The sequence below is a fragment of the Cryptotermes secundus genome, unplaced genomic scaffold, assembly GCF_002891405.2.
Source record: "Cryptotermes secundus unplaced genomic scaffold, Csec_1.0 scaffold836, whole genome shotgun sequence".
In the NCBI taxonomy this organism is placed as follows: Eukaryota; Metazoa; Arthropoda; class Insecta; order Blattodea; family Kalotermitidae; genus Cryptotermes; species Cryptotermes secundus.
The window spans coordinates 2,063,581-2,090,622 of record NW_019729223.1 but is presented as its reverse complement, the minus strand read 5'-3'; the positions used below and the strand labels follow the sequence as shown (position 1 = coordinate 2,090,622).

The window sequence follows — 27,042 nt, the reverse complement described above, 5'->3', positions numbered from 1 at the left end:
TCAGAGGTTCGCAAAGTGTGGGGCGCGAATGCTTATCTGGGGTGGACGCATGTAATTTAAATTAAAACTAATTAAACAAAATATGAAGAAACTTTTTTTAAATCCTTTGCTCTGATGAGGTAGTTTAGTTACCGCATAATATTATAGAATTCAAATTCGTAGAGCATCGGCAGTTTTATGAAGTAAACAACAATGTAAGTTACTGCTACGTTATGTGAAACAAAGGTTTTTCAACAGATTGATGATGATGAAGCGACTGATTGTAGCGGTACTGGTCAACTAAGAGCTTACGTGCTATATGTTGAAGATACAACAATTAATAAAGACACGCTTTTCTGCAAACCTATAAAAAGAAGAGCAACAAAAAAAGAACTATCCAATTTTTTTATGATTTCGTAAAGAAAGCATAAAATGGTCAGAACGAATTGGTTTATGTACGTATACAGCTCGCGTAATGGCAGGAAATAGAGGACTGCAGGCTTTGATAAATCAACCAGCACCAGAAGCCATGTGGACACGTGAATTGCTTGCTACGTAGCAATTGTGCCCAGAACTGAGTGAAGTGTTGGATACAGGGATCACAACTGTAAGCTGCATAAAGACTCGTCCACTGAAAGGAAGAATTTTTGCAGAATTATGCGATGAAATTAGAACACAGTCACTTGCTCCTGTGTTACTCTAATTCTTGTTGGCTGTCACGAGGAAATTTTGTGGCTTGTGTTTGCTACTTGAAAGAAGGAGGAGGAGGAGAAGAAGAAGAAGCTCTAGTACATGCCAAAGAATTTCGCAATGAACGTTTTGTTTCCAAGTTAGCACACTTAAGAGATATTTTTGAGAAGTTCAGTACGCTGAATCCAAGATTGCAAGGGAACGAAGCAAACATTATAGCAGTGACTTCCCTATTTACCTTTTTCTTCGTCATTTCGTCACCCCTGCTCTCTTTGGCTTTGTATTTTTATCTTATTCTTTTACTAATTCGTTTGTCTGTTTTCCGTTCGTGTCCATGTTTATTTGTTTATTTTCCGATCGCAGTAGCCACGCAACCTAAGGCATGCACTGTTTTCGCTCGCTCGAACGCTGGGATCGTGGGTTCGAATCCCACTCAGGTTATGGATGTGTGTTGTGTGTATGCGTTTATTCTGTGTTTGTATTTCCCTGTGTTTAGGTAGCGGCCTTGCGACGGGCTGATCACTCATCCAAGGAGTCCTACCGTTTGTGAAAAATGATTAGGAAACTGAATAAGAGGCCTGGTCCCTGAATGGTCTGAAAGAGACATGGAAAAAATATTTATATATTATTCACTCTTCCTTCCATTACTTATTTATTTATTCCTTTATTTATTTAGTCCCTCATTCATGTATGGATGTGGTCTTTTATTTGTTTATTTATTCATTTATTCATCTATTTATGATTTATGTAAGTATATTAATCTCTTCATTTGTTTATTTATTCATTCATTTATTTGTGTATTATGTCATTCATTCTTTATTCAGTCGTTCTTCTATATATATTAATTAATTTATTTATATATTCTTTTCTATTTATGAGTTTGTTTCCTTATTTACTTATTTATTTGTTTATTATTTATGCTTGTGTTTATTTATTTACTGTAAACTACTACATGTTTGTTCCAGAGCAGCTGGTTCACCAGTCTGCCTTACCTAGGCCAGTGGGTTTTTGCTAGCGTATATGGCACCTTTGCGGACACATTGCTGAAACGAAAGAAGATGTCCCTGCTCGGAGTTAGGAGGTTATCTATCGCTGTTTGTGAGTGTTTCATGCAGTTACGAGAACTGTTACTGTTTGTGTCCGTATAGACAAAAAGAAAGCATAAGTAAATATGCATGAAGTATACTCCTATATTGCTCCAATTCTCTTGAAGTGGACCATATCTCTGTAAATTAATGTGGAGTAGCCTGGAAACCGCTCCGAAAATATAATCTATATTTGATATACCATAGACTGAACGAACCATTGTGATCGAACTTTAAAGAACCTTTAGTAGCTAAGAGTTACCCAAATTCTCTTCCGTCCATAGCACACCTGCTCCCAGCCGTTAGTCTGCTTGCTCTCTCACTGGCCGGATGTAATGCTACGATAGCTGTGGTCGTCCTTACGATAGCAGTATCGCTGATTGGCGCTTATTCTAGTGGCTTCTTCCAGAGTCCTATGGACATCGCCCCCAACTTCGCAGGTACGGAAGCCATAGTACTACTATGCCGGCAAGGAAACTTGGAAGACATGAATAATCTATTAGGTTAATTACTTAATTTCACAAGGCTCCATTTTCTGATGATTTTTCCCTTGAAATATGTTAAGGAGGCGGAGTGATATAACACTTGATCAGACATACCTCGTTAATCGTAAACATTTCTCAGGACGTAAGCAAGCTTACATGTATCGATATCAATTTAAAAATATGTTCTTAAAACTTTAATATTGTGTATATTAATTTATGTAGGTTTTGTTTTAGAATATTGAAATATAATTATATGTGTTTTTGCTTATATAGAATTTTAAATCACGAAATTCCATTATCTTTTATTATCTACAAATGTTGAATCCTACCCGGAGATTTTACTTTTGCAAAAACTGCCCAGATAACGACGTTAATGTCGGAGGTCCTACATGTCTGTCCGGATATTTCAGTCGAAGAAATTATTGCCGAAATTATTCTCATGAAATCTGATATTCGAAAGTTTTCACTTGCAGTAAACGAACGTCAAAGCCAGTAAGTATTCAAATTTGAAAATAGCCCATTTGAAATGTGTGCACACCCAGCTGAAGTATGTTATTTTATTGCTTTTTTTTAATATTAATCTCTCGTTTATGCCTAGACTTCCAAAAATTGTCCCTTGGAATTTTCTATCCAAAATGTTATGTATATTCCTTGGTTTTCTTACTGTAAAACCTAACAATCGTTCCTGGTTTAATCATCACAACAATTATAGAGAAATGCTGACTTTTTGAAGTTCCTTCTTGAAGGTTCCTGACGTTTTTATCCTGAATTTTTTCTGAAATTATGGCGAGAAATGTACATCAGTATATGTATATGGTACAGTTTCTCAGAGAAGCACTTTGGAATTCTCTAATTCTTTTAGGTTCTCTGACGGGGCTCATGAATGCCATTGGGTCTATTTCTCCTATCGTCTCCACTCCAATTGCTGGGGCAGTCTTGCAGAACGATGTAAGTGCCAATTTTGTCAGCATAATAACTTTTATTTACCCAGCCAAAGTTCACTCCCTCTGAGTATGAGCTGTTAAACCAAAACACTAAGTAATGCAAATAGCTGAGAAACACGGACAATTCTCTTCGCCACTACGGTAAGACCGTGGCTTCCAATCTCTTTCAACGCCTAATTTTTTAAACAACATTGTTACGTAAACTAAGAATCAACAAGACTTCGTCAGCATGTAATTTGGTCATTGGTTAATTATGTCAATTGTGAACAATACGTAAGTTATTTCATGGAATTAGTAACGGGTAGTTGGTTATCAGTGACAAGATAGAGGACTAAATGTGGTGAGTTAAAATATTAATAAAATCCTTAATATTTAAAATCTTAAACCGCTAAGGTTCAGTCTTCGTAGCTATTCTATCAACAGGAGATTAGATAGACTGCCACCTTTAGTGGTCCGGCAGTGTTTTTTCTTCTTTATATAGTTAGTTAAGAGTCTGTGTTTGTTGTTGAGCTGCTTTTCCTTTCATTGTTTGTTGAGGCACATGTAAAGATATCATATATATTTATACACACATTTGAGTTACACTGGATGGTGTAGTCAGATCATTCTACAGTTTCAGTTTCAATTAAATTCTTCTAGCTTTTCTTTTACAGCCATTTGAGGGAGTTATAGTTCTCCAGCTTTCCAACAGGTGGACGGATATAGTGAAAGTGCAGGAATTTTCTACAGCACGTACGGAGAAGCAAGAAGGTCTGGAATGAATTTTAATATTCTGTCTCTCATTTGCAGAGTACCACTAATGGATGGCGAGTAATATTCTGGATAGCGGCATTAATGTACACCCTCTGTAGTCTTCCATACATTATATGCTTCAAAGCCCAGATACAGCCTTGGAATAACGCAGAAAAAGCCGAGGTCAAGTCTGCTCCAGCGCTGATCATGTCAAACGTTGCGTCATCCGATGCTGAAGATGGGGAAATTGATATGATGACCAAGTCCAAACAAGGATAATGAAAATGTTAGCGATTTGGCTTATAGGAAATAAAGAAGTTGAGATAAGGCGATATTGCCTCAACTCTCCACCTACATAATGCACAAGGACCGGCGTAACAGCACAGGCGAAACAAGAAGCCCAATGGAGGGGTACATTTTACACTTAATTTCTTTTGACTTTTTGAAAATTAAAATTAATTTCTGCTGCTATACGAGTACCATGATAATTAAGTAGCAGTTATCTCAACATAGCGACTGCATACAGGCTGGACGACCGAGGGTTCAGAGTTCGGTTCCCGGCGGTGCAGGATTTTTCTCTTCTCCACAACGTCCAGACGGCTCTGGGCCCATCCTGCTTCCTATCCAAGGGTTAGCGGAAACTTTTTCCCTGGGGGTGAAGCTGACCACTCACCTCCATCTAGTGCCCAGTTTAAGATGGTGGAGTTATGCCTCCACTCCATCACGCATCTTCAAGGCGAAGTGCTTAATTAATTAAGTAAAGGGAATACTTTGTTTTTATTGATGATACTTACCGTGTTTGAAGTACTTAATTAATTTGCATGTTTAATCGGTCACCAAAAATAAACAGACCTAGACAAAACACAGCTCACTTCAATGAAATCTTCTGCTTGAGCTTTTGGCATATGATGAACTGTTGTTCGGAAATTTGAATAAATTTTACTAGAACTTGGAGATCGTCCGCCTTTATATTCTTATTTATAAGCAGTAACTCTGTTTTAGGGCCGAGCCATAGCTCAAGCGGTTAGTCGCTGGCTTCCCATCGCGGCGGCCCGGGTTCGATCCCGGGTCTGGTCAAGTGGGATTTGTGGTGGACAAAGTGGCGCTGGGGCATGTTTTCTCCCAGTATTTCGGTTTTCCCTGCCAATCTTCATTTCACCAATTGCTCCACAATCACCCTCACCTATCATCTGGTGCTGGTACAATAGGCCAGAAGTGGCCACAGTACAAGGGACTTAGTCCCACCCCACTAGCAATAAAGAAAGCCTGTTTCACCCATCGCTCAGTGATATAATATTACTTAATTATAATGTGTTAAACTATGAAATATGTCACTCTTGATATGATTGGTGTGTGCTTACCTGCGTGCGTGTATGTGTGTTCCGATGCACGTATGGTACCTATTTTTAGATGTAGCAAAGAGTTCGAAGGTACATGACCAACTGTGTCTGTTGTGCTGAATTTCTATCTCCTTTGAGTAATGAATAGCCCGCCAGACTGCATTCCAAACACAATGACATGTACAAGTCACGATTCTGTTTTATAAATTTCTGCTTACACAAAGCAGCAGTTCCTACTGAGGTGATCTTGGGTACAAATGTGTGACTTTTTTTTTGTTGCTAGTGAGATGGGACTAAGTCCCTTGTACTGCGGCCACTTCTGGCGTATTGTACCAGCCCCAGATGATAGGTGAGGGTGATTGTGGAGCAATTGATGGAATGAAGATTGGCAGGGGAAACCGAAGTACTCGGAGAAAACCTGCCCCAGCGCCACTATGTCCACCACAAATCCCACTTACCGAGACCCGGGATCGAACCCGGGCCGCCGCCGTGGGAAGCCAGCGAATAACGGCTTGAGCTATGGCGCAGCCCACTGTGTGACTTAGTTGCCATATTGTCTGCATGATGTCTGTGCAATCATTCTTGTGGATAGCATACAAACCTCTCATAAACAAGGGATGTATCACACGTGGAAAGTTAAGTGAACAGAACTACTGTACGGGACGATTCCTGGGATTCCCCGTCATGCATCTCACTTCCACATTAGCCACATAACCAAAACCCTTACCTTAGCTGCTGTATCTCCACTTAGCCTGGAAGTCTACAGCTGTGCAAACGGAATATGTGATTTTAAAGTACGGTAAGAATCCCTGCATCACAAGATCAAATGCACATTATCATGTTTCCAGTTATTCTAATTATGTGCACAGCCGTTGTTATGCAACGACCGCGAGATGGGCGGTTGTACCAGGCCCGTTTCTGGACAACGGCTCAGAAAACACCTTCACGTGTTAGACAGCAGATTCTTATATCAGTTGAACTACAACAATGAAAGAAATGTGTTTTCTACGTGATCCGTGCCTAGAAGTTATACGTGTAAGTTGAGAGTCAGTTCTGTGCTGGAGTTAATCCGCATGGAGACGGGTTCGAATACCTCCACCATGACACTGCGAGTCGTATGAGGTGACCAAAAGAGAAGTCTCAACTCTGAGAGAGTAAAATGTGGTCGCAAGTCCCAAGGGACTCGGACCCGAGAAACACTGCACTGGCAATGGCCAACAGCATGTACAAAAGACAGATCCGTCCTCTTGTCAAAGAGGGCGCCCCGCAAATAAAGAGACCGTAACTGTCAAACAGTAATAAATATCTGGTTAAGAGCACCAGATGGGGCTCGACACCAAGACTTACTGACTGACTGACCGTCAGTCGCAATGTGACTTTGATTTTGACTTGTGCAGGAGTTTCGAGAACAAGCATGTTCGCACAGCATTGACTGAACTACAGCAATGAGGAGCGGTGTTGTCTACACGGTCCGTGTGTGTGTTTGTGTGTGTGGACGTGCGCGTGCGTGTCATAAGAGACAACGAAAAGGGAAGTCTCGAAGCTGAGACATTAGAATATGGTCACGAGTCCCAAGGGACTCGGACCCGAAAATGACTGCACTGGCGACGGTCAGCAACAACTGTAAACGACAGACCCGTCCCCTCGTCAGCGAAAGCGTCTCACATCAATAAACCCGCAACTATATGACAGTAATAGAAATATATTCGTAAGCCCCAGATGGGTGCTTTATTCCAAGACAGACTGACCGACGACCATCGGTCTTAACATAAGACTCAGACTCAGACTTTACGGGAGTATGTGAAGAGACGGCTTCATCCTGGACAGAGGAATAACCATTGTTGAAGCCGTTACCTGGAAACGTCTAGTAGCAGACTGAGAACACTACACTGTATGCTCTAGTGAACTACAAATTGTGGAAATAGCGGCAGTGTTATAATTATTTGTAGTTACGACGTGTAAGTGGTCAGTAAATCTATTCACCAATCCAAACCCCGTCTGTAGTCACACACACACACAAAGTGACAATACAGACAGACGCCACTTTCCCCTCACAAAGGGAAAAAGATGTTCTTTTACAGATTTTAATACGCATAAAGAAACAAGATTTCATGATCAATTTTATGCAACTGCCTCTAATGTCTATCAGTTCTGAAGTAATTCATAGCGTTGCTGCCTCATCATGAAAGAGTGGACGACGATAAATAAATAAACATACCAATCTTGGGAATGCTATCTTGTACAATGAATGTATCTGATTCAGAAATACTAGGTACATCACTTAAGTACTTATAGTGGCAGCGCCATAGCTCAAGCGGTTAGTCGCTGGCTTCCCACCACGGCGGCCCGGGTTTCATCCCGGGTATGGTCAAGTGGGATTTGTGGTGGACAAAGTGGCGCTGGGGCGGGTTTTCTCCGAGTACTTCGGTTTCCCCTGCCAATCTTCATTCCACCAAATTCTCCATCATCATAATCACCCGGGGCATGCTACAATTTGCCAGTCAGTGGCCGCCGTGCCGAGTGGACCCAGTTGGACTCCACCCCCCCCCTACACTAAGCGAATTAAAAAAATTAAGTACTTATATATTTAGGAGATGTAATAAATTAAATGTTATAAACAGATTTTTTGTCTAGATCTGCCGTTTGTCAGTTGCTTGTGCGAAGTTTGTGGAATGCAAGAACACTAAGTTGGCATGATCACAGTTAACATTTTTCCCACTAGATGGCAGGAGTTTGCAAACGACGTGAGCAAACCTCGGATGTCGCATAAAATTGTTGTCGCTAGATGGTAGCACCAAAAATGTTCGCAATCACGCTCTGGATAGGAATGGACAAACTGTTGATAACTGTGCACATCAGACGCATAGCGGTATTGAACGCACCCGCGAGGCCCGCTAATAACTAATGTGAACTTGGCGGGAAGTGCAGAGCTACTAAGCGAAAGGTAGGAGTGTTCGTGAAGTGGAGCATATTTTATTTCTTTAAAAATGCCAGCTGATCAGATCCAGTATTCCGAGAAGTACTTTGACGATAAATATGAATATAGGTAAGCAAAGGTCTGATGTTTATTACAAATATAGATGTAAGTAAGAAATTATGATGTGTGTATGATTGGCTGTTTTTGTATTTCACAAATCTTCATAAGAATCCTTCGTTATAGGCATGTCATTTTGCCACCAGACATTGCGAAGCATGTACCGAAATCACATTTAATGACAGAAACCGAGTGGAGAAACCTTGGAGTTCAGCAGAGCCCTGGCTGGGTTCACTATATGATGCATTCACCAGGTAATGTACAAGAGTATGGAATCATCTGGATGCAATTTTCGTATTTTTTAGTGTGTTACCGCATCTTGGTAGATATTTTACGCAGTTCATATTGCAATACATGATGTAGGTCAATACACACATACATCCCAAGTCTTGTAAGAATAGCAAATATTGTGTATGTTTGCATCAACTTCTAATGTGTCAAATATAGGTTAGATCTGACTCTTGTACATGAATGTTTGAGGGAAGTCTATATCTTAATATTTATTTATGTTAACTGTATTTGTATTAAGGATGGCCCATCCACATATTAATTTTATGTTGAAGATGGAATATTTATGCTTATAACACAGAACAAGAGTTGCTAACGATTGTTGAATTATGACTGTCTGTGTATAATGTTGGATGTTAGCAGATCCATTGTGAAATAATTCCTGGTATTAAAAGTTTTTTGGCACAAACATGCAATATTCATTACCAAATAATACAGTAAAATGCTTCAGTGTGATTCCATAAAAGGCAGGGATGCAGGACAAATATAAATATGAAGGTGGTTGCTACAGTTATTTACCATCATATTTTATTAAGATATTATATGTACCAAAATAATTATGTCTGAATATTTTTGGAAAAAATACAGTACTTAAGAACAATAACATATATTGAATAAATTCCCTAAATACCATAAGAAAATTGTGTTAGCAGATTTCAATGCCAAAGTAGGTAGAGAAGACATTTTCAAACGAACAGTTGGCAATTAGACTTTGCATGAAATTAATAATGATGGAGTTAGAGTAATAAACTTTGCCACATCAAAAAATCTGTCAAAAGTACAATGTTCCCACATCATAATATTCATAAATTTATTTGGATATCTTCTGATGGAAAGACTGACAATCAGATTAATCGTATTTTGATAGAGAGGAGATGCCATTTAGGAATACTTGATGTCCAGTCATTCAGGGTAGCAGATTATGATACTGATCACTATCTGGTGGTGGCAGAAGAGAGACTGGAAGTGAGTAAACAGACAGTGCACAGATTTCATATGGGGAGGTTTAATCACAATAAATTAAACAAAATAGAGGGTAAAGAACAATATTGGGTTGAAATCTCAAATAGGTTCCCTGCTTTGGGGAGCTTAGATGCTGAGGTGGATATTAATAGAGCTTGGTCTAAAAGGAGGAGAGACTATCAAAACTTCAGCCAAAGTGAGTCTAGGTTGTTATGAACTGAAGAATCATAAGCCATGGTTCGACAAAGGATGCTCAAAACTATTAGATCAAAGGAAATTACAAATTACAGTGGTTATAGGATCCAAGAAGTTACAAAGTTGTTGACCGAAGTAAGGAATAAGAGAGTTCTAGTAGCAACAAGTACAAATAGATTGTTTTGAACCATAGATTGAGTTTTTTGGTAAGTAAAAAATAAAGTAAAGGTATCCCTGTAACAGGCCGTGAAGGCCCATAGGGTTGTGAGATGTTGAGTTTTTTGGTATATTGTTTTATTATATAATTCTGTAATTTTTTTTTTTTGTTTTTGTAGATTTATTTTAATTGCAGATATTGTATACATAACTGACAACATTTATTTTATGATGGCGTGTTGCATATATTATGAAATGTTTGTTCTGCTTGATGCACGTAGTATATTCTGTGACAAGTTCTGTATCTTGTGGTCTTGTACCAATGATCGATCTTTGAATGCAATAAAGAGAGAAAAAATGGTAATCTGAACAATATGAGACATGAAACCAGCAGGCATTTCAGGAACAAAAAGAGGCAATATCTGAAAGACAAAAATAATCAGCTTGCATTGAACAGTAAGGGCAAGAACATTAGAGACCTATATAGGGCTATAAATGAATTTAAGAGGGATTTACCAACCTAGAAGTAATTTAGTGAAGGATGAGAATGGTGATCTGCTTGCAGATTCCCCAAACATTTTGAATAGTTTGAAGAACTACTTCTCTCAGTTATTGAATGTACATAGGGTCAGTGATGTTAAGCAGACAGAAATCCATACAGCTGAGCCATTAGTACCTGATCATTGTCCTTTTGAGGTTGAATTTGCTATTGCAAAATTGAAGAGATGTAATTCACCAGGTAATGATCAAATTCTGGCAGAACTGATTCAAGCAGGAGATGAAATATTATGGTCTCAGATTCATAAGTACATTCTATTTGGAACAAGGAAGAATTGCCTGATCAGTGAAAGGAGTCTGTTATTGTACCAGTTCACAAGGACAATAAAACTGGCCATAGTAATTTTTCATGGGATATCACTGCTGTCAACTTCATACAATATATTATCCAATATCCTGCTCTCAAGGTTAAGTCAATATATAGATGAAATTATTGTGGAACATCATTGTGGGTTTTGATGTACCAGATCAACCACTGATCAGATCATTTGCATTCATCAGATACTGGAGAAAAAATGGGAGTACAATGAAACATTACACCAGCTATTCATAGATTGATTCATTTAGGAGGGAAGTATTGTATAGTATTCTGATAGAGTTTAGGAGTACCATGAAAGTAGTTAGGCTGATTAAAATGTGTATAAATGAAACATAGTGAAGTCCATATAGGTTAACATTTGTCTGATAAGTTTGCCATCCAGAACGGCCTAAAACAAGAAGATGCTTTATCGCCACTGCTTTTCAACTTTACTTTAGAATATGCCATTAGGAAGGTCCAGGAAAACCAGGTGGGACTCAAATTAAGTGGGACACATCAACTGCTGGTCTCTGCTGATGATGTGAATCCACTGGGAGATAACATAGGTACTATAAAGAAAGACACAAAAACTTTAATTGCCACTATTAAGAAGGAATGGCTCTAACAAATCAAAACTTGATTCAGGAGGAAATGAAGATGATACTGAATTCAGGCAATGCTTACTACCATTCAGGCTGGATTGATCTTGCTCAGGATAGGGACCAGTGAACGGCTCTTGTGTGCATGGTAATGAACCTTCAGGTTCCATGAAATGGTGGGAAGTTCTTGAGTTACTGCACAAGTGGCGGCTTCTCAAGAAGGGCTCTGCTCCATGAATGATGTTATCAAAACAGTATTGCTACCAACACAAGGAATATTTCCATAATTTGTGCAGAAGACAGAAGCACTACATACCCACACCTAGTGTGTTCCATGCAGTGAAGGCTACATATGTTATATTTTAAATATCTGAGTCCACCATTGGAAGCACGAATTTAATCTGTGGTTATATTTGATTATTTCCCATATCCCTTCCTTTCATTAACAGAAAATTAGCTTTTTTCAGAGAAAGTCAGTTTATTATAGTGTAGGCTTTGCATGTGACTTTCTAAGCAGCAATTTACCATTCTTGGTTTTCAGAGCCACATGTGCTGCTGTTCCGACGTGTGCATACAGAAGTTCCACAAGGCTCTACTTCACATGCAACTGCAGCCAGGTGTGTTGCTGTTAAATAATCTGTATTTGTTACTGTTTATGAAAAGAAAAAGACAATGTGCATTGCTGTTATGCTAAAGATTTAAATGTATAATAAGAAGACTAGCAGTTTACTTTGCTGCTAATTGAAAGTGATTTTGGTATGTCAATTTTGTAGTCCTACATTGTATATTAATATTTTTTCAATAAAAATTATGTTCATAATTCCATAATTTTTTATTTCTTTGATTGATATAAGCCTGTTTATGTTTATAAGTTGAACTGAACTATTTTTAAAGCCTAATATTATGAAATGTCATAAAAGTGTTGTTGCCAGTTTTTCATGAGGAATTGTTCATTCCAGGACAATGTGGTTAACATTATTCATTGCATAACAATGTTAGCCTTTTGGTAAGTTCACTTGTTAATGGATGATTGTGCAGTGGTTCTGACAGTGTGCTAACCTGTACTTGTGGCAGCACTAGTTTCCATTCCAAACCAGCTTCTTCAGCAGTTTGTGACATCAAATTATCTGCTTGCTTCTGCAATACACTTGTTGTGGGTGTCTGAGTTGTTGCAATTTCAATGCCTCTAGCCTGTACATCAGTTTCTTCAAACTGCTTCTTAAATGTGCCCATTAGTAATGAAATATTTTCTAAATTCCACAGATTTCAAGGCCATATTCATTACATTTGAGACACCAGCCACTGGTGCTCTGTTCATTGTAATAGCATTCAGCACTTTTCTTGTTACTCAAAGTCAGGAGCTAACCAATGAAAAATTGAGAGACTGATTCTTTGGTCTGTTTACATTCTGTCTTTTGTCAGTATTACCTGATATACATTTCTTACATTTTCCCTCTCCAGTCTCTCCTCTTTACCACTTTGCTTTGCATTTTGTCCTATTTCTTTTGATGCAGATTTTAAGTTGATCCATAGACTTCAATTTTGAGCTGTTCAATATGTGTGGTTTAGTAAGTTTGATATAAATTATTCACCTTTTCCTTTCCATTGACTATAATTTTGCCTGTGGTTCTGTATGGGTGTGAAACTTGGTCTCTGACATTAAGGGAGCAACATAGACTGAGGGCGTTTGAGAACAGAGTGTTGAGAATATTTGGACTGCAAGGAGATGAAGTGGCAGGAGGTTGAAGAAAACTCTATAATGAGGAGCTTCATAACTTGTACTCTTCTCCAAGTATAATTAGAATGATCAAGTCAAAGAGGATGAGGTGGGCAGGGCATGTAACATGAATGGGGGAGAAGAGGAATGCATATAGGATATTGGTGGGAAAGTCAGAAGGAAAGAGACCACTGGGACGACCAAGGCATAGGTGAGTTGACAGTATTAAAATGGATCTTAGAGAGATAGGATGGGATGGATTGGATTGATCTGGCTCAGGATAGGGACCAGTGGAGGGCTCTTGTGAACATGGTAATGAACCTTCAGATTCCATAAAATGCTGGAAAATTGCTGCAGAATTGGCAGCTCCTCAAGGAATCAGCTCCATGAGTAAGTAAGTAAGTTCCTCTCCATTGAAAATAGCATGAGATGCACTGACCTTTTTAGTGATCGTGAAATGATGCAAATAATCTTTGCCAGGATCAGAGCCATCTCTCTATACAAATGTATAGTGATTTAGTGATCCATGATTATCCGTGAAATGTAGTAAATGCTGACAGATGATTTACACACAAAACTGAACTAGAACTATGAATTTTCTTTTGTTTCATCATTCCCTTTATAGGACTAGGATTGGGACACATGGAATGTCTTACTACAAATACAAAAGTTAAGAGAATAACAAATAAATATTTGTCTTATCTCTTTAGAAACATTTTAGATGTGCAGTAAATGATACAGAACAAAATAAAATATACAGCTCTTGGTGTAGCAGATGCATGGACAGAATGATTGACACTGACACCTTGTTGTAGACCAAAAGGGACAGTGGAGGCTGAGATGTTATCAGAGACAGCCAAATTAAGGCCTTGGAGTATACCAAAAGAAAATTGACATTGACAACAGGTGATCCTGGTCACCAGCTGATCATGGGCAATGTTACATAACCTCATACACTGTAAGAAGATTGTTAGTGATGGTAACATCCAAGTGTACTAAGAATGCTACCATAATATCTTTCAGTTCTCCAGCTTCTATCCATAAAGATCTCAGTTAATATCACATGATCAAGTGACTGGCTATAAATGAGGTTTGGTCTGGTAGTTGGTTTTATTGAACTCTTTGATACAGCGCATGACTACACATACAGTATGCTAATATTGTATTTCAGCATCCTGTTCCGTTGGTGTGTCACTTTACACATTCACTTCCATCTTTAATGTAACTCTGCTTACAATCTCTCCTTAATTTAAAATAACATTCAAATCATAATCAAACTGCTACATGTTTCAGCCTTACTTGGCTATCCTCATACAACTTTCTTTTGTTGAAACTATTACAACCCATTAGTTATTACAATGTTCCAGTAGTATTGCATTTTCATTGTTCACATTAAAACGCATTTGTTTGAGAACATAACTTTCTTTTCATGCACTGTTTTTTGCATGCAGTGTCAATGTTTTTTTTTGTATTGTTTTATTGAGCCCTTTGAATATCGGCATGTTGTTATTGTTATTTTCATGTGCTCTTTTTTTTTATTGCTAGTGGGGTGGGACTAAGTCCGTTGTACTGCGGCCACTTGTGGCCTATTGTACCAGCCCCAGATGATAGCTGAGGGTGATTATGGAGCAGTTGGTGGAATGAAGATTGGCAGGGGAAACTGAAGTACTCGGAGAAAACCTGCCCCAGCATCACTTTGTCCACCACAAAACTCACTTCACCAGACCTGGGATCTAACCCGGGCTGCCACGGCGGGAAGCCAGCGACTAACCACTTGAGCTATGGCGTCGCCATTTGTACCCTATTAATATGTATGTTCCCACTAGTTGAATGTATTCTCAGGATCACCTAGTGTCTTCTGTAGGAATCAAAGATAATTCTTTCATCATCTTTTTCATTGAATCCAGCTCATTCTCAAAGTGAGTATGGCATATTTCTTCCCCCTTCAGCATCATCATCTGCAATGAACACATTCTGTAATTCAGCACGGCATTTTTCTTCCACCTTAACCATCCTCTTCAGTGATTCCATCTTAGTCTGGAGGTGAGCATAGCGTTCATCTCTCACATTCCTGATCTTCGTTGAATACATCTCATTCTGTAACCATGCATGGCTTTCATCTTCTGCTTTTATCATCTTTATTGAATACATCTCATTCCATATTTGTGTATGGTGTTTACCTTCCATCTCTGGCATGTACACCACCTCTTTTCTCCACTCTAGCATGAAAATTTCACCATCCTTTATCCACAGCCTCAGCTGTGATAACTTGTTTTCTGTCTCTTTCTGTGCCAACTCCATCAAATTTTAAGATGTTGGAGATACTTCATCATCAGTGAAGTGAGAATATCTATGAGACTGATACACAGAGGGATAAAAATATTCCAGAAATTCTGAGCTTGTTCTCCGAAGCTCATTTATCAAAATTCCCAGGATGGCGCTATTTCTGTTTTGTTTGATGTGAAGAAGTTTCCAAATGGGACTGATTCAGATGTTTGGATTCAAAGTAATAATCTGTTCTGTAACATAGAAAGTAGGAAGCATAATGTGATGATGCTTGATATTGCCACTGTTCCTGTCTTCACTGTTTACATATTTTTCAAGTCTTCAAATCAAGTAGATCTGCTCTCTCCTTCCTGGCATGGATTTATGACACCAGTTATCATATGTTAGTGACTAGACATGGGGTTCTGGATTGATGACTGGATTTATTGAGCTTGTTGATACAGCACATGACTACACTACAGTAAACTGTTGCACACACACACAAACACACACTAGTGTTCACAGTCATGACTTCACTGCTGTTGCTTGGTAATAGCTTTCAGCGGTGGGCGTTCCCCATGCTCCAGGTTCCCGAACTCTCCCCTGGCCTCAGCTATCAGCTTCTAACAGCTCATAACGACTGAACCCTAGCAGTTATGTAACTAACTGAAACTCCTAACTTGTCCTGCTTATAACATCCTAGCATGAACTGCACAGAAAACACTGTTTCTCTATTGCAGTGCAATTGTTGCCCTGGAAACATGCCTGTTTGCGCACTCATTACATAGCAACAACTGTTCTATAGTCGCTTATTTCGCAGTCTCTGAGTAACAATGGGGCTACATACAATATATATATATATATACCTGACATCCCTATATATTGGCTTTGTTTCTATACATATTTGTGGCAAGTGTTCTGTTCTTTCTCACACTGATATATAACCTGATGTTTGGGATAAAAAAACGTGTCCAGTACTAAATTAATTGTGGCAACAAAATATCCCAGTATAATGAACCAGAATTTTATTTTCTTATAATTAGGGCCATATTCTTTGTGTGCCCCGGTCACGGTAGCCGAGCGGTCTAAGGCATGCACTGTCTTCGCTCGCTCGGAAACCGAGATCGTGGGTTCGAATCCCACTCAGGGCATGGATGTTTAGTTTGTTTGTGTGCGTTTCTCTGTGTTTGTCTACAGGTAGAGGCCTTGCGACGAGCTGATCACTCGCCCAAGGAGTCATACCGCATGTGTAAGTTCTAGTAAAACGAAGTGAAACGGAGAGTTTCATGGAGGTAGGCCTATGCCAAAACTGGGGCTGTAGCGTCACAGGAAAAAAAAGAAAAAAAAAATCTTTGTGTGCACGTTGTAAGTGGCGCGTTACTGCGGTTCCGTTGTCGATGTCGTTACCAGATGGCAGCGCCATAGAAGAACGATGGCAGTAAAAAAAAAATATTTATATCCGTTGATTTTAACCCGTTGCAATCGTTTGCGGCTGTTGTTCGTTGGGTCGATTTGGTCTGTTGGTTGGTATAGGTTGTTCGGGGTTCACAACATGTAAACGAAGAAGCAGTTATGTTCGGTTATGTTGGTATTATAGAAGCCAGGGACAGTTTCGAACCAAGAAAAAGTTGTGTACTTTACTGGTAAATGACAGATGTGCATTGTGTCCATCCTTTGTCGGCTAGTTAAAAAGCCGTGCTTATTTGAATCGTCGCTACCGATCGCTGTATTCTATGGTTGTGACCGTTGTGACCCGTGGTTGAGGGTGTAAAATTTCCTGTGTGGAGTGACGGACAGATTGAATTATTTCTCTGCTATACAACATGAAATTGAATTTATATATACATTAATGGTATTTGACAATTTTTAGACAGTCATGTTTTATCACGTAAGTGTTTCTTTCATGACATAGTTTCGGATAAGGTATACTTGAGTCACGAGGCTACCGTGGACTGTGAATGACGACTTGTAGCTGGTCGTCTTCGAGTGAAGTTTAGGTTATTTAGTGGGAAATTTTAGCATATATTGTACAGCGTCGAATTGTATGATGAGTGTGAAAGATGATTTGCAAAGGGAATGGTTTTGGCCTTGATTTAAAGTATTATGGATTTGTATGGAGAGAGTTAAGAGAAACCGCGAAGAAGCCTAGGGTTATTAATTTCTGGGCCATTTGTTTTTCATACGTGATGGATTCTGTTGAATTTCAGGAACATAATATTATTTTCAGAGTAGTACGCAGCCTTAGTAAAGGATAAACGCTTCTGATGGCCTTAACGTGTTGGTTAACATTCATACTATACAGATGGAAATTCCTTCTGCTGCCAACTTCAGTATTAATTGAAAATCTGCAGGTTTTGCTGTTAAAAATTTATTTGGGTAGAAAATTATTCTCAGTATAGTCACCCCTCCAGCAAACTGGTAGCAACAAAACCCAAGTCATGGCATTCCTAGAAATGTCATTTAGCTCTGTATTTAGTAGTATTTATATCAGGCTTTATAAACTGCACAATGAGGAGCTTCATAACTTGTACTCTTCTAGAATGATCAAGTCAAGGAGGATGAGGTGGGCAGGTCATGTAGCATGAATGGGGAGATGAGGAATGCATATAGGATATTGGTGGGAAAGCCAGAAGGAAAGAGACCACAGGGAAGACCAAGGTGTAGGTGGGTGGACAATATTAGAATGGATCTTAGAGAGATGGGATGGTATGGATTGGATAGATCTGGCTCAGGATAGGGACCAGTGGAGGGCTCTTGTGAACACAGTAATGAATCTTTGGGTTCCATAAAATGCTGGGATATTCTTGAGTAGCTGCAGAATTGGCGGCTCCTCCAGAAGGGCTCAGCTCCATGAGTAAGTAAGTAAGTAAGTATATAAGGCTTTATAATTGGTTGATTGAAAATATTAAATGGTGCCGAATTACCAGCAAAGATTATTTGATATCAGATGAGAGAATGACGAAATATATATTCCTGGAGATCCTGACGACTTTATTACACTTGACCCATTAGAAACCCAATTTCACATCTGACTAGAATGATACTTCCAACTTGAAATTTAAATACATATTTGCTTTATCCTGTTGAAGGAAGAGAGACAGTTTTATTACAAAATCTGCTTTCATTGTTTGGCCACCTAAAAGTATATATTTTAATTTTATCAGGACTTGGTATGATCTCTTACTAGGATTGATATCATAATAAAGACTGTCTGTTCAGACCGAAGTTTTCTTCCAAGTTTAAATTGACACTGTTGACCAAAACATGTTGTACTATCAATGGTAATAAGTTAATGTAAGTGACAGTGTGAATAAAAACCAATGCCTTGGGACATTAACAAAGAATTGTGAAACAAAGGACTGAAAGAATAATATTAAATGCACAAGTTTGGGGTAGCCTCCAGTGGCATAAAACTCATATCACATTTTGTTAAAATCCACCCAGTAGTGGTTGGGTTTAAGCATGCAGAGTCGCAGGTAGACACAAACTCCCATATGTGCATTCTTTTTGTTCACATCATGTGAAGAATTCATGCTTGCTTGGGCAGTTGATGAAGGAACATTATATAAACACAGAAACAAAGGAAGTATATTGAAAATTTGTACCTTTACCTATAAGCAATATTGGATATACTTAGTTATATTCTAGGAGTGATCCAAGGAATTTTCGGTTGCTGTCTTTAATTTATTTTGTATTGTCATGAAATTTAATATTAGTGCAATTGTATATTTATTTGACTTTTTAGATTTCGTTGGAACATGAGATTCTTCTGCATCCTCGTTACTTCGGCCCACAGTTGCTGGAGACAGTTAAACAAAAACTGTATACCGAAGTAGAAGGGACGTGCACTGGAAAGTAGGTTTAATTAAGATTTAATTAAATTACAGTCATTTGGCAGTTCTGAAGATCATGTTACTGTAGCAGATCATATTCTGTGGGGGTTATCAGTTAATGAAATGATTATCCATGTAACTGACATTTCTGACTGATATACCTCTTCTTTGTCCACTGAGAAAATATTCAGTGGGTGGTGATACAGAAAAGAGCTTGCACTTGTTACTTCAATACTACAATGCCTGAATGACAGGAACATTTAGTATGTATACAGCCTGTTTAAGAAATCCTGAAAGTTAGCTATATTGTGTTAAAAGTATGACTTTCATTCTGTAAAAATATTATTATGACTAATGACTAATATATATGAGTAATGTATATAAAAATTTCATTATAGGTATGGCTTTGTAATAGCTGTAACATCCATTGACAGCATTGGAGCTGGTCTGATACAGCCTGGCCAAGGATTTGTCGTGTATCCTGTAAAGTACAAAGCCATCGTGTTCAGACCTTTCAAAGGAGAGGTTCTTGATGCTGTTGTAACTCAAGTAAACAAGGTGAAGTTCCAGCCATATTGTGGCATTAATCTTATGTTAGAGCAATTAATTTCAGTTTGTCAGTAGCTACTTAAGGATCCTGATTGTGGCTTGTCTAGTCCATCAGTATATGTCACTGAATTTTTCTCTACTTCTTGTCCTATCGCCACCAGCCTGGAACTCACTACTTGTATTTCACAGTACACATTGTTCCTCTACACACACAAGCACTGCACACTGCTTCTGAGCTAGTGTGGAGAAGGAAATGGAGATGAGTGATTAGCTTCATTCCTTGTCCACTTTATCCCTGGGGAAGGAGCACCGATTACCTATTGGATAAGAGGCTGGGTGGGCCCCAGAGCCGGTCTGGACAAGAGAAAAATCTTTTGTCCCTGTCAAGAATTGAACCCTGGTCATCCATCCCCTAGCCTGTCACTATACCAACTGGGCTATCCAAGCTCATCTCTGATATTAAATTACAAGCACATGTAATGACCAAATTTATTTTGCACAGTTCGCAGCTATTAGAGATATGAAATGCTGTATATCTTAATGGAACCATTCATGGCATCTTATTTTATAAGGAGATAGTTATATTAACACTTTGCAGACCAGTGGCATATTTTTATGCCCAGCGCTTTTAAATGTGGCAGACTGGTGGCATATTATGATAGGACACGTTATGTTGAAACACACTATACCTTGCACTGGCGCCAGGCAGACGCATGACTGGTGCATGATAGACCTCTTGAATGTTTGCTTCATAGTCAGTAACATGACCCCGCTGTTTATGACCCAACTGTTTTCTTTTTCCACTCCAAAAGAAAATGCATTTGTTCTTCCAGCTGCATGAACCAGGCAGGAAGTTACTAGTGCAAATTTGGATCAAGGTCGGAAGAGGTTGGGGTCCAAGTGTTTTCTTGGAGAACAAGAAATATCCAACTTGTTCTCCAGTCCCTTGTGAGTCTGCTAGTGATAGTGACTCACAATCTGATAGTGAGTGTAGAAGGGGTGAACAAAAAATTGTGGCCACAGACAGTGAAAATGACAGTAGCTCCGACGAAAGCGCGCGTAGCAACATTGCGGGGACAGCCACATGGGGAAAAGTAGACAAAACGCCTGCTTTGAGACAGTTTACTGGAAATCCAGGGGTGAAGCAAATTCCATCAGACCCAACGCAAGTGTCTGAAGTAGCAGAACTGTTTTTTGGAGATAGGGATACTCATGTTGTGAATATGATTTCCACAATTTACGATTCGAGCATGGTTGATGTTCAGAGGAGACATGGACAAGTAAATAAGCCTATTTGTATTTCTGAGTATAATATGTTCATGAAGGGAGTTGATAGGGCTGATCAATACTTGGCCTATTATTCTCTTCCTAGGAAAATAATAAAGTGACAAAGAAAGTTGCCTTGTGGCTTATAAATTGTGCCATTTTCAATTCATTTTTGGTTTACAAAAATCTAACCCCTGATTCAAAATTGAAATACCAAGCATTTCTGATGAATGTGGCAAAGGCCTGGGCTGCAGACCAGATGGTGGAGGCAGAACCAGAGTCAGGCACAGACTTAGTGCGACCGGGCCCATCAACTCCCACCCCACATAATCCTCATGTGGACACCCCTGGGTGACTCTCGGGTGATATGCGGAAACATACCCTCGTGAAAATTGTGAAGAGTGAACATTCCAAGGGGAAGCATCCTAGGCAGTGCTGTGTTTGCACAGTTCACAAAAAAAGGAGTATGACTATCTACATTGCAAGTTTGTGTAATGCCATTTCACAAAGGGGAATGTTTCCAGAAATATCACACTCTCAAGCACTTCTAGAAGCATTGGTAAGTGTTCTCCAAAAATTTTAGTTCATAAAATTAATTACGAGATTTTATATTAATTTTCAAAGTGAAGAGTGCACAAGTTAAGGTAGTAGGTTTAAAAATGCCGGTTCCCAGGGTGATTTAAATGTTTAAATCGCTGGTCCGCAAAGTGTTAAGATAGAAGGTAGGCCTGCAGAAACACATGTGTATGAAGCTTTCTGCTTCTGAACTGCATGTCCAACTATGCTGTTTTATATTGTGTGCATTTTTTCTAGGTTGGGATGTTTGCTGAAATTGGGCCACTGTCATGCTTCATTTCACATCATGTAAGTGACTGATTGATTCAATATTCAGCATTAATTCTAAACCTACTGCAAACATCATTCAACACTAATCTGTATAGGTTATTAATGTACACATAGAACTAGAAATTACCAGAATTATGTTCTTTTTATACACTAATGAGAGCAAATGTCGGAGCACTCTTTCACTATCATGTGTGTATTGTGCTTTGTGTTGTGTCTTTGCTCCTGTGACTGCGTGTGTTATACTGCTGGGCCTGCTGGGTATGTACTGCGTAAATCAAATAAGCACCTGAAGATGGCACTTTTGTGCCGCAACATGTAGTGCGAGAGAGAGGAGGAGATAGATGAGTGTATGCACTGGAAGACGGTTGAAATAAATCATGGAAATAATTAGTGTAATACATGATGATGTTTTGAGTCAAAATGTGTGCACTGAGTTAACATACTTGCTTTTCTTCCAGTCCATTCCAGCTGACATGCAGTTCTGTCCAAATTCTATCCCTCCATGTTACAAGTCAAAAGATGAGGTGAGTGTAATAATTTTGATGATATGTCAAACTCTCATTTAAATGTAACAGATGTGTTTCACAAAATTATTGTCAAATTAAATAAATTGTTGTAAATGAAACATTTTATCAAAATTGTGCAAAACAAAAATTGAACAGGGTGCTACACAGCAGTGTAAAATACCACTTGAGGGGATTGTATAGTGCTGATTTAAAAACCAGCTTGAGTATGTAATGCTTCTTTAATATCATTAAGAAACTTAAGATGTAATTTATTAATAGAAATATGGAATTATACTTACACATACAGGGGCTTCAAAATGTCGTGGTAAATTTTAGTTCATGGGGGGTTCCAGGTCAACTGACTCTTCATCTGAGAAAACTCAGGCAACATATGAGCTTTTCTTTTCCCACCTTTATGTTTATTGGTGAATAAAATTGGTCTTTTGTCCGTGTGCTTGAGTCTCTGTGAAACAGTTAAACAATTGTAGGGACTCCATGGAAATAGACTTAATTTTTTATGTTCTTATAATACAGTCTAAATGAACAATTTTAGCTTTATATCATGAGGTATGATAGCTCAGTCAGTATAGCAACTATGCTACGGGCTAGACAACAGGGGCTTGATTCCCAAACATATCTTCTCCCTAGTGTCCAGACTGGCTGTGAGACCCACATAGCCTCCTCTCCAGTGGGTGCCAGGAGCCCTGTGCCCAGGGATACAGTGGCAAAAGTTGACCACTCCTTCAACTAGGGACAAGGTCAATAATAGTGGAGCTATACCTTCACTCCCTATGTGCCTTCATGGCATAGGATTGAATTACATAATTAAGTGCAAGAATTACTTTACCTGTAACTTATTTTTGTATCTTCATCTTATTCTCAGTTGATTTAAAATAAAAATAACACCCACAGATAACAGTTTGCAGTGGGATTGCTGAAAAGCACAAATGAGGACTAGCATCTCTGACATTCTGCTTTGGTATCTGTAGAGGCACTGGTATCAGTTTGAGAAATGCTAGTATAAACTAAAGCAGTTGACACAGTTGAGTGATGCAGTTGAATGTAATCAGAATTGCTCAGTACTGTACTGTGTGGCTCTTTTGATTTTAAGGAGAAAAAATGGAATGGAATATATGTCTCAGTGTCAAAACAGAGTGTGATTTAAGGATAATCAATGAAAATACAGCTATAATGATCATATCACAAAAGCCACACAGAACTAATAGTACATGCTGTTTGTGAGCGTGATCTTCCATTCCAATTAAGAAATCGATTTGTTTGCAGGATGTTGTTATCCAGGCAGATGATGAAATACGTCTGAAGATTGTAGGTACAAGAGTTGATGCATCGGGCATTGTAAGTATAAATTATGAAGCTTTGCATCATTACAAAATTGTCCCCATCTTGATACTCCATCTATAACTAAACAACTGTCTGGTCAAGGCACTGTGCTACAGGCCAGAAGGTCTCGGGTTCAAGTCCCGATGAGGTCATTGAATTTTTTTCAATTGATCTAATCCTTCCAGCCACACTATGGCCCTAGGGTTGACTCAGCCTCTAACAGAAATGAGTACCAGGAATATTCTTGGAATATTCTTGGGGGGTAAAGGGTGGCCGGTACTTAGGGTTGACAACCTTGCTGCCATCTATGAGCCAATTGTCTAGAAAATGTGGGAACCTCAACATTTCACAACCCTATGGGCCTCCACAGCCTGTTACAGGGATACCTTTACTTTCTTACTTTATTACAAAAGATAATGTAACATTTATCATATCACGTTATTTCATGGTGAGAATGGATTCATGTTCAAAATGATGCAGATCTGAGTGAAGATTTCTTTCTGCACAGATGAAAGCCTTGAGTTCTGACTTGAGGGATGTGGAGAATACCAGATCCCAACCATGGCTCAAAGCACTATCTTAGCCATTCTTTTATCAGTGGCAGTAGCTGAATCTACTTCATTGGTGACCGACCTCAGAAATAGATTCCTCTACCTGTCTGGGTCAGTGGACCCCAAGACAATAACCTCAGGCATCCGCCACAAAAGAAAAGTCTTTTAATTAGAAGATCCTATATGTTTGAGTTTTACATTAACATTTTTAGGTTCTATTTTGACAGCTTAAGGCTCATTCCATATTGAAGATGAATAAAACCAATATTATTAATGTGTGAAACTATTTTCAACTTGCTCTTCTAATTACTATTTACAAAATGTGATGAGTGATGACATAAAATATTTCTAGGATTGAGGATTATCTTCTCCACCTTTTGTAAGAATATATAACATGATGAACCACTCCGTGATCTTACCCTCCAGTTTCCCTTTCCTTATAAGTGTAAATTAATAGAAGTCAGTAAAGAAATTGCTTCATGTTCATTCAAATTTAAATGGAAGTGGACATAACCTTTCTGTACTGTGAAAACCCCAGTTTTAATCATATAATTATTTTGAGGCATCAAAATTGCAAGGAATGGTTTATGATTTAATGAAATTCTTTATTTTCAGTTTGCCATTGGAACATTAATGGATGACTATCTTGGTAAGAACTCACTTAAACCTATAAATTTTTGCTGCATTGAATACAAACATATTGTCATGTGTAGAGGTGCTATTAGATGGGTTTTGGATTGGACTTATTGACACTCTATACACACTACTCTGAACTACAGGCAATTACAGTGATACCGCTGATCTCTGCACTTCACAGTTCACTGCTGGAAACACTAGTGTCCTCACTTTCTCATTAAGAAACATTCCTGCAAAAATTAAGATTTTGGTCTTGTATGGTATGACACTGTACATTTTTAAGTGCTTACCAGTATTTCAGAGAAACCTCCTGCCCCGTGGAGGCAGTATATTGGTTCAAAACATGAGAACCACTGAAAAGTACACAGTGTCATAAGCCAGAAAACCACAGTTTTATTTTTGCTGCCATGAACACCTCCAATCAAATATATTCCTTCATTCAGTAGCTCAGATTATAGACAATGTGACAATTAAGTTCCTGAACTGCCACTATTAAAGTAATACTATTAATGCCATCTATTGGGGATGAACAGGGCTAGTTAGAAAGTTTATTTACATGATGTGCAAATATCAACATGTTTGTTTGATGCATATGAGAATTACAGTTGTTTTGGTGAAGTTAGTTTTTTGTTGTGTTGAAGGTTTCAAAATGGAACAAAGAGCAACGATTAAGTTTTGTGTAAAATTAAAGAAAATAGCTACTGAAACGTTTGAAATGTTAAAAGTGTGCATGATGAAGAATGTTTATCAAGAACAAGTGTGTTTGAAAGGCATAAAAGGCTCAAAGAAGCCCAGAAAGTGAGAACGCAAAAATCGTGGATGAAAACAATGTTGACTCCATATTTTTATGCTAAAGGTATCATTCTTCATGAAATCGTGCCAGAAAAAGAAACTGTAAATGGTAAATTTTGTAAAGAGGTGATTAAGAGATTGATCACTCGAGTTCTTCGCGTTAAGCCTGAGTTTCAGGAAAGTGGGTCTTGGTATCTTCTGCGTGACAATGCACCGGCTCATTCTTCGGGCGTTGTCTCCGAGTTTTTGGCTAAACAAGGGATCCCCAAGTTATCAGATCCACCCTGTTCCCCGATTTAGTGCTGGCTCACATTTTTATTTTCTGAATGAAAGGTATGAGATTTTAGGCAGTTTCGTCAATCTGATAGACTGTGACAAGAGAACTGAAGGTGATATGGGAAGGCCATTTGATTTGTCATATGAGTGATATAAATGTGTGGAATTGGTTGGGTCTATATTGAGTGATGATATTAATACATTGTTATCTTTTTTGTTTATTTTTCATGCCCTTGGTTCAGGAACTTAATTGTCACACTGTATATAGTATCAAGTGATTAGATCGTACAGAATAATCAGATAGATGTTAAAAGGAAGTGCTTATTAATAATAATAATAATAATAATAATAAATTGATTTTCATTTTAAAGAGTACAGTCTTCTGAGTTGTAATGCCGTGTAGTTTGGTAGTAGTTTTATCAGACTACACAGTGATACACCCCAGAATACTGCCTTCTTCATAGTCTGCTGTGAGAACCTCAAATCCAACCATTTTCATTTTGTTTTTACAGGTCTGGTGTGCAGCTAGTTAATGTTTGTAACTCATAAATACAGAAAGTGTATGAAACATCTGCAGTCTCGTGGCATTGTGTTCCATAGTAATTTGGATTTAAACACTGTAATTGTTGTCATGTATAAATTCTGTATGTGTTTATAGGGATATTTTTCAAAAAAGAAAAGAAAAGAAGAATGACTGTAATGCTGGAATCCTATATTCTTACCGATCAAGACTAGAGTCTCTAGCACAAATTTTTTAAATCAAATTGTCTTTGTTTACAGTTAATTTCTCACAGTATCCTCATGATATATTAGTACATGTAAAATGGTGAAATAGAAAATCATGTTTGCAGTGTGTATTATCTGCATTTCTACAGCTATATCAAAATAAGACATCTCTAAGTTTTTGTAATGGTCTAATTTTATTGTTCAGTGCAGAGTTGCCCAGTTTTTTTCAGGTGCCTGGCTACAGGAAGACTTTTTCAATATTTTGAAGACACTACAGTGAAACAAACACAGTAGTACAGGAAAAATTAATACCATGGTCATATGGAAAATCTTCTTCATGTTACTGTATAATTTAACCTTTAACGTACGGACTTTTAAATTGCTGGGAGCCC

General features: G+C 38.4%; 3 protein-coding genes across 5 annotated transcripts in view; all 3 read left to right on the top strand.

Moving 5' to 3' along the window:
* The window catches only part of LOC111865560 (sialin), a gene marked incomplete in the record, with an annotated part of 22,114 nt that extends 17,245 nt beyond the window's left edge, over positions 1-4,869 (top strand). For 2 of the 3 annotated variants that reach the window (XM_023853705.2, XM_023853706.2), the window contains 4 exon segments: positions 1,635-1,767; positions 2,039-2,194; positions 3,102-3,187; positions 3,973-4,869. In XM_023853705.2, coding sequence (XP_023709473.2) covers positions 1,635-1,767; positions 2,039-2,194; positions 3,102-3,187; positions 3,973-4,194 — 597 coding nt within the window. 3 annotated transcript variants of the gene reach the window in all.
* A 3,112-nt stretch (positions 4,870-7,981) lies between these two features.
* On the top strand, positions 7,982-12,167 carry LOC111865561 (cyclin-dependent kinases regulatory subunit). Its single transcript, XM_023853707.2, has 3 exons — positions 7,982-8,301; positions 8,416-8,543; positions 11,888-12,167. Exons 1-3 carry the CDS (start codon positions 8,243-8,245, stop codon positions 11,980-11,982), a joined length of 282 nt encoding a protein of 93 aa, XP_023709475.1. The 5' UTR covers positions 7,982-8,242; the 3' UTR covers positions 11,983-12,167.
* A 4,641-nt stretch (positions 12,168-16,808) lies between these two features.
* LOC111865568 (DNA-directed RNA polymerase II subunit RPB7) lies at positions 16,809-26,834 on the top strand. The gene is made up of 8 exons (XM_023853716.2): positions 16,809-17,216; positions 19,074-19,183; positions 19,560-19,719; positions 21,790-21,840; positions 22,281-22,346; positions 23,613-23,684; positions 24,836-24,869; positions 26,437-26,834. The coding sequence occupies exons 1-8, from the start codon at positions 17,205-17,207 to the stop codon at positions 26,451-26,453; spliced, it is 522 nt and encodes a 173-aa protein (XP_023709484.1). The 5' UTR covers positions 16,809-17,204; the 3' UTR covers positions 26,454-26,834.
* The last annotated feature ends 208 nt before the right edge of the window (positions 26,835-27,042 follow it).

Excerpts from the sequence above, each read along its gene's own strand:
- LOC111865561 (XM_023853707.2), top strand. The coding sequence starts at position 8,243 with ATGCCAGCTGATCAGATCCAGTATTCCGAGAAGTACTTTGACGATAAA. Across the intron at positions 8,302-8,415 it reads GACGATAAATATGAATATAG|GCATGTCATTTTGCCACCAG; the intron begins GTAAGCAAAGGT and ends CCTTCGTTATAG. Across the intron at positions 8,544-11,887 it reads CTATATGATGCATTCACCAG|AGCCACATGTGCTGCTGTTC; the intron begins GTAATGTACAAG and ends CTTGGTTTTCAG.
- LOC111865568 (XM_023853716.2), top strand. Across the intron at positions 19,184-19,559 it reads GAAGGGACGTGCACTGGAAA|GTATGGCTTTGTAATAGCTG; the intron begins GTAGGTTTAATT and ends ATTTCATTATAG. Across the intron at positions 19,720-21,789 it reads TTGTAACTCAAGTAAACAAG|GTTGGGATGTTTGCTGAAAT; the intron begins GTGAAGTTCCAG and ends CATTTTTTCTAG.